General features: G+C 39.3%; 1 protein-coding gene across 2 annotated transcripts; it reads left to right on the top strand.

Moving 5' to 3' along the window:
• Window positions 1-2,051: 2,051 nt before the first annotated feature.
• Window positions 2,052-5,780, top strand: ncoa7a (nuclear receptor coactivator 7a). Of its 2 annotated transcripts, XM_086155830.1 has the most exons (7): window positions 2,052-2,156; window positions 2,915-3,110; window positions 3,767-3,913; window positions 4,032-4,184; window positions 4,272-4,367; window positions 4,540-4,613; window positions 4,822-5,079. In XM_086155830.1, exons 1-7 carry the CDS (start codon window positions 2,131-2,133, stop codon window positions 4,958-4,960), a joined length of 831 nt encoding a protein of 276 aa, XP_086011956.1. In that variant the 5' UTR covers window positions 2,052-2,130; the 3' UTR covers window positions 4,961-5,079. The 2 variants fall into 2 exon arrangements, with proteins under 2 accessions (XP_086011956.1, XP_086011954.1); XM_086155828.1 differs by lacking the exons at window positions 2,052-2,156; window positions 2,915-3,110 and adding an exon at window positions 3,456-3,580 and having other exon boundaries at window positions 3,761-3,913; window positions 4,822-5,780.
• Window positions 5,781-7,845: the final 2,065 nt, after the last annotated feature.

The following is a 7,845-nucleotide window of genomic DNA, read 5'->3' on the forward strand; positions in this document are numbered from 1 at the left end:
TGATCGTGTCTCTGCATCACACCAGACGCTGTCTCAAATTGATTTCCTTCATCCTATTTCTCTTATGTAAGAAAAACATGGCTGACTGTTGACCCCGGAGTATCCCCATTATAATTTGTGAACCGATATCTGAACATGAAGAAGCCTGTGTTGAAGCAGAACAGTTGCTATCTTAAGTTGATTAAGCTGAATATCCTTTCATTGTGGTGGCAGCAGCCTTTTGAAAATGGCAAGCAGTATGATGTAATACGGTTGCGTCTTTTATAAGTCAAAAAAAAAAGTCTTGCTTTCAATGTTAAAAAAATCCCATATGAACTGGAAATGAGTTGAGGAGAAAAGGCTTTGAGTGATTTTTCTGACCCTGAAAAGAAAAGGAAAAAAGATTATTGCGATACAGCCCAATGTTCAGATGCCAAGGCTGATTATGATGTAAGTGTAATTGTATTTACTCAGGGACACTAATGATCACAGATAGACAAAGAGATATAACACTGTTGTTGTGTTTAAGCATTAGTCTGGTGATAGTACCTGAGACTGGAAATTGATAACATGTGAATGGTTTCTATTGAATGCTGATCACTTATGAATAGTCAACATTGACATCAAGGTTTGACACTTTGATTAAATCTTGACATATAGGCTCAAGCCCGAGACTAATCCTGAGACAACAGAGATACATTTCACCCGAGTTCAATGCAGCTGTCTTTGTCATCTTGTGTACTCAAGCCCACTGTTTGAAAGAAACAGTTTTATTCAAAAGGAATAAACCCATATAATCAAAAAGGTAGATAAAAAAAAATCTGTGTACACATGCTTACACACACACACACACACACTGTAAACAACAATGACAGATGCATCCGATCAAGTTACAAAATCATTTTCTTTTTAAAGCGGGCGGACTATTCCAGTGACCATGGCAATTTGTGACCGCTCTATTTTCTTTGTAAAGTAATTACCTCTGGATTGAATAAACAAGCTGACAACTTACTTCCTCTTTGGCAAAGAGTGAGAGAAAGTCAGCGGAGAGTCACGATGATCCAACTCGCTGGTGTTTTTAATAGAAAAAGTGAAATTAGCAATGTGAAGTTAATCCAACTGTTTAATGGTAATGGTAACTGCTTATGGAGCAGTTAAAGGTAAAATTCCAGTTAGCACAGTAAAGAATAAGATACATTTAGCGCCACATCAACTGTATGTACACGTCCTGTTCTGCTGAGCTTTAAAAGCAGTCACAAAATGACCGTAGTGGAATTCTCCCCCACCAGTCCGTGCGTCTGATTATTTGCCTTAAGATATGGGGGCAAAAGTCAGATCATTTTCTTCAGAATTGTTCAAACATTTCCAGTTTCACAAACTAACTCCTTCGTCACTGAGAACCCTTAATTGTGTTGTCTTTGCTGAATCTATCTATCAATCACATAAATCTGTAATGCTCCCTCAGTGATTTTTAGATAGCTTCCATCGTCAGAGGCGGACCGTGCAAAACTGCGTCATCAGTTGATGAGTCATCAGTTGATGGAAGATGTCCAAAACCAATTGCAAGCGTTGCGGGCGCAACACGAGTTGAGGGTTTCGGTGGTGGATATAATTTACTCCGTCTTGGCTTGATATCCTGTGCAAACTTACTGTGCGGGTCGGGTGTCTGAGCAAAGACACGATTTGGACCTTATTAACGGCAAATGACGGTGGCGGTCTGTGTTTGCCTCGATCGCTTGATTTTCTTGTCTTTTAAATCTTCCAAAAGACGATTAAATTGACAGACTGGGGAAGTTACTCAATCTCCATATATATCCACGTCAGACGGTCACCGAGCCACCGTGACACAGTAATTGCCGGAGCGCATGCCAAACTTAAGGACAGGGGCCTAAAGCAGGTCAAGTTAATAACAAACCTCGGCTTGCCCATTGTGAAACGCTGGTGTGAACGTGCATTCAGGCCATGCAGAAATGTGAGGGGAGAAAGGGAGGGTTTACGGTCAAAGGGGCTTATCTCAGCCGCCGATACAACCGTATAAAATGCCTGCAATGGCCGGGATTCAGTGCAGACATGCTGTCCTGACCCTTCACGTCACATCTTTCTCTCGTCTTGAAGTTTGTAATCAACGATTTCTTTGCCATTCAATCAGCCATGGGAGTCGCCTACAGTGTCGGAGAGTAAGTGAAGAATATCATGGAGGCAACTTTAACTGTTGTTGCAAAAGGTTAACGATGTGCTAGTCTTTTTCTGGTGTTGAATCCCTTAGCATTAGCTACCGGTAATTAAATCAAGACAATGTTCAAAGCGCACAGACAGGATGACGTGGCATTAATAATGTATACTCTCTGACGTGTACCTAAATCCAATTCTTATGTAAATGCATGTAAAATCAATCATTTTCTTTGAATGCAATTGTTACAATTTCTTTTTTTTTTTACTATTTGGTCACCGCACAACATTCCAGAAGTTTGTTCATGGTCAATGTGTGTGCATGGCAGGAGCAATGGATACGGCTAGATTTAATCGCATTTCACATCCAAAACGGACAAATCTGAAAAATATTCAATTGCTCAACCGGTGACTGAACTGTAGTGGAAAAGGAATTCCAAATTATTTAAGGGGTTCACTGCAATTGCTGTGCAATTTAATACCTAAAAGTATTTAAAGCATGTTTCTGACTCTCCTTAAATACATGTCCGGACACGTCTCAGGCATTGCTTCATAATTTTTCCTCTGTTTTTAAGTGATTTCAATCACACTTCAGCTCCATGCCAAGATGTTTCCGAAGTGATAATAGTGATCTAATTATTTTTTTCAGCATAAATGTTCATCAGTTTAACTTCATACCAATGCCAGCTTAGATGAGTTAGATGTTTAAGCTGAAACAGTCAAATCGTCTGCATATAAAAAGAATGCACTTCTTTTGTCTTTACAGGGTTGACCACCTCTACACCTTTTTTGTGCAGTGGTCTCCAGATATCTATCACAAAGGCAAAAAGAAGAACCTCAAACCTTGCTACCTTGCTCACAAGAAATCTGGCAAGCAATATCTGGTGGTAGATAATGGCAAAGCAGCAGCGCTCAGCAAACTTCTAAGCAACGCCGTCCTTCCTGCAGCCAAAAGCTGGAAGGTAAGAGCTGCAATACCCTACAGACACAATTTAAGAAAAAACAAAAGCTCTTCCACTGCTGCTTTAGATTAGACACGTCACACACAGTATTTGTGGATTTGCAGGAAACAATTCAGTTTCTCTAACACACAGTAGGTTTTGGCAATCCTTCCAAATGTCTTTATATGGACATCCGTTAGCGTAATATCGCCCACCGGAACAAAACACAGACGTCCCACCCCTTTCCTACTTAGCGGGAAATGAAACTCACTTGCTTTTCAATGAAAATCCCCTCCTTCATCTTTTCCAACCAATTGCATTTCAAAGCTACAGTGATAATAGAGTCGATGGTATAAGAATAGAGGATGTTGCCCGGTGCAGGTGACACAAGAGGTCGTTCAAAAACGGAGAAATCAGAAGCAATGATGCTCAAGACAGAACATTTTAAAGTCCTTTACTTTGCTGATAACTGTGTGGAGCCATATGTGAAGGTAAGACTTTCATACCGTGTGTAACCGTGTTGAGGGATGATTTAAACTATTGCTATTAATCTTAAATTCTCTATTTTGTGCCCATAACAGTCTGCAATATAAAAGTGGATGTGATGGTGACATGTTTTTGAAACTACAGACATAGCCTTTTATTGAGAATATGATTCTGCCTTGATGTAGATCCAGATGATCACGGTGAAGGACTCCAAGCGCCGGCTCAGTCTTTGTAGCTCAGAGTCCGAACCAGAAGATCCCGAGTACCCGGAGGAGGTCGATGTTCTCCCCATGTTGAGGGACTGCAGTGAACTACTGGATGACCACCACTTGCGGAGGGTAAGTTTCACAACTTTTTTTAATAAGTATCCCGGGACAATTTGACAGCAATTACAGCTTTTAACCAAATACTACTTCATGATATGATATGATATCAATTTAAAATGCTTCTCAACAGCTCATTTGTCACATGCCTGCACGGACACAAGGTTACCAATGGCAACTGGCCTACAGCATTGCCATGCATGGGAGCAGCCTGAAGACGCTGTACAGAAATATGTCCGGTCTGGACAGTCCTGTGCTGCTGGTCATCAAAGACTTGAACCAAAGGGTATTTATCCTATTTTTAACGTGCAAGACATTCATTTACAACCAACGTTTATCAGTTGTGTCTCATAACGTGTCCCTTTCCCTCCAGGTGTTCGGCGCATTTTCATCCGACCCATTCCGAGTCAGTAAACACTGCTACGGCACCGGAGAAACCTTTCTTTTCAGTTGTACCCCAACGTTTCAGGTGAGCGCGGCAGATTGCGTATTTTTATCGACAGGCTCGTTTTTTATCTGATGTGGTTTTGCGGAAAAACTTAAAAAGAATATTGATTGGGGAAAAGAATAATTAACACATTTTCACATGTCTAATGCACGAGTGCAAATGTTTGATGATTGGTATTGTGACACAATTCCAGGCATATAGATGGAGTGGGGAGAACTCCTACTTTGTGAGTGGCTGTTTGGAATCTCTGCAGATTGGAGGCGGAGGGTAAGTTTTTACATCCTATAAAAATCTCACGTGCTCTCTTGAAGATTCTGCAGCAGCCGTATTTCTGAGTGTCATATTCCAATAAAAAAGGATGACCATAAAACGATATCAAGAGACTTCAGTTATCTGCAGTCTTCATCTGTAGATTGAAGTTTTTTATGTCTTTGAGAAAGGTTCGATTGACAGCTGCAATTCTTTTGGGTTGCAGGGGAGAATTCGGCCTCTGGCTGGATGCAGAGCTCTACCGTGGTTCCAGCTTTTCCTGCTCCACCTTCCAAAACGCACCCCTGTCAACACAAAAGGACTTCATTGTAAAGGACCTTGAGGTCTGGACAGTGCAGAACTGAGTGAGAACATCGAAAATGCAACTGAAACACAAAGGATAGAGTGGAAATGCAAACCCAAAGACACAAAGAGGAGCTGGTAGCTTCATGGCTACACACTGCTGTGTGTAACCTGACAGAGAAATGGCTATCGTCTGTGCAGGCCGTGCAGATTCGCTACATTCTGAGGCTGATATTTGAAAAGCTGTCTCAACCCTGGGCTTGTTTTCAAATGATAAGACGTGCCCGGGTGAAATTCTGCCGTTTGGGGATCCTGCTGTTTTAAACAAGCAGCGGCCTAGTCGTACCAAGCTCAGTTTTCAGTGTTAATCTATAAATCCTCGATGCCCTCCCACAGTTATGGGGAGAATTATACTACAAAGGTCATTGTAACAATGTTGGGCAAGTGCAAAAAGCTTTGAGCGTACTGAGACTGTGAGACTAAGCTTGATGTTTTACAACACTATGCTTGTATATGTTTGAGATCCGGGAAATATAAAAAAATTATTTATGGAAAATACCCTGACATAGCAAGATCTCCATCAATAATAAGAAAACTGCAAGAGGGGATCCTTCACAAACAGGTTGTAGAATAAAATGTTGCACTATAAGTATTGTATTTTATGGTCCACAATGTGTGCCATTTGAATGAAAAGCCTTGAACTCTATCACATTTTGTGATTGATTGTTTTTTTGGTTTTGTTTTAACCATCAACATGCTTCTTGTTTCTACATTGTTAATGTTTTGAGGATTATTTGACAGGTGATTGTAAAGCTGAAGAGCCACCAAACATTTTCCAGCCTTTTGCTCTGTCCAGAATGACTTTACTATCTATTTTTTAAGAAAAGTGAAAAGCAATTGAATGTTCAATTTGTTTTTGTGACACACACACACACACACACACACACACACACACACACACACACACACACATACACACATACACACATTTATTTTTTCATCAACCCTTTTTGAACTTCTCCCTTAAAGAAGCTATTTCATACAGGAAACTCCATGACAAACATAAACATAATTTGCAAATTATATTTATTTACTTTATATTTATATTTTTATCTCATTTCTTTCCTTTTTGAAATGTGCCTGTAGTGATCAAATATCACCTTAAGCATGAACTGATTTTTTAACTTCCATGTTATACAAGTGCAAACCACCAAACTTAAGCACAAAAGAGAAGAAAAAAAGAAAAGCTAAATTAAAATAATCCAGATATAAGCTTTGGGGTTAATACGCCAATTTTGGTGAATTATTTAAACATTCAGCCTTATTGCAATATGAGGTTACATTGATAGGAAGCAGAGCGGGAGTCATGTCCTGACCACATGCTGACCCCAGGATTGATTGTAAATGATCTGTAAATGAATGTCCAGAGGGAGCTGCTGCAAAACTTGTGTGTTTATGTGTGTGTGTGTGTGTGTTATGGAAGGTGTGCAAGTTTTTTTTGTTATCCTCCCCTCCCAAACAGCGTATTTGTCTCAGTGATGATAAAACAGGACTTATGATGATCAATTTGCATTCATGGAACATGCTCATGGATGAGATTATGCAAAGTTTACAGGTCGCAACATATGGATGTTTGTATTATCTAACATGTAATGTGAAGTAACATTTGTTGAAATGTTACCGTTGAAACTGTCCCATCTTAAGCTGATTCAATATATTTTGATAAAGCAAAAACACATTGGTCGATATCATTGTTTGATACATTTCTATACATACGTGCATGCATGCGTGTATGAATGAATGGGTAAATTAACTGTATGTTTAAGCCACATTCCTGTATACCGTCCACTAAAAAAGCTGTCAGAAACCCGTCTTATAATTATATTTAATTATAGAAATATGAGTTCCGACTGAAGTTTGAAGTTGTCACCCCATTACATACTAAACTGAATTTACAATTCAAATAAAATTGGGAATAAAATTGGAATTGTAAATTGACAATGTTTAAGTTTATTTTGAATTGCATTTGATAGCATGGAGCTTGAATCTGAACCTTTCACCCTGATTTATTCATCGTTATTAAATTTTTGAAATAAATGCAACTGCAACCTTTTTGTAACCTTTGCAACATTCCATCTCCTTTTCACAAGACTCAAAAAAAAAACATGATCATGACAACTTCAACTGACAAAAGCGCTTCAAGCACAATTTTTTTACTGTCTTATCTACTTATGAGTTACGCAACACTGAACGTCATTATTGACTTTCCTCTTCTTCTTGCAAAGCCAGCTCTTCAAATCCTCCACCTTCTTCTGTAGCCATGCCTTTGGGTTTTGTACTCTCAAGTTGTATATTACATTTGTTATATGTAATATTACATTTGCTGGAAGTAATCGAGAAGTGAAAATATGGTCTTCCAATACCTGAAAGCATGGCAAACCCTGGCTTTCGGATTTACTGTTAATGCCCAAGCTGCCATTCACCTTCTACAGTCCATTTGTATCCACTCAATACAAATACACATCGCATCTTCTTGTCGTGGCAACTGGACTTGAATTTCTTCACTTATTGCCATTTCCCCCCCCTCATCCGGGAGGCTTATCAGTTCTAATGGCCTGTGGGGGGTTTCTGAATATAAGTGGCAGGGTTGTGGTTGGGTTTAGGTTACGAGGGTTTGATGATGCAAGCCTCTCAGATGAGGGGTGAAATGTCTTAAAGTTAGGAAACTCAAGTCCAGATGCCAAAACAAGAAGATTTCGACGAGAATTCACCATGACCTGGATGACTGAGAACCTCCGCAGTTGATATGAATAAATACATTTTAAAAATGAAAAATAAAATTATCAAAAATGGAATCAAAATTTGTCTGAAAATAATTGTCTCTCCCCCAACATTTTTAGAACAGGTTTCACTTTTTTTTTTTTTTTTTTTTTAACCTGCTATCCTC

Source organism: Fistularia commersonii, chromosome 11 (assembly GCF_037954325.1).
Source record: "Fistularia commersonii isolate RoL2024-O1a breed Wild chromosome 11, RoL_Fcom_v1.0, whole genome shotgun sequence".
Classification (NCBI taxonomy): domain Eukaryota; kingdom Metazoa; phylum Chordata; class Actinopteri; order Syngnathiformes; family Fistulariidae; genus Fistularia; species Fistularia commersonii.

Coding starts and splice junctions, on each gene's coding strand:
- ncoa7a (XM_086155830.1), top strand. CDS start 2,131: ATGGGAGTCGCCTACAGTGTCGGAGA. Junction 4,368..4,539: donor GTTGTACCCCAACGTTTCAG/GTGAGCGCGGCA, acceptor ACACAATTCCAG/GCATATAGATGGAGTGGGGA. Junction 4,614..4,821: donor CTGCAGATTGGAGGCGGAGG/GTAAGTTTTTAC, acceptor TTTGGGTTGCAG/GGGAGAATTCGGCCTCTGGC.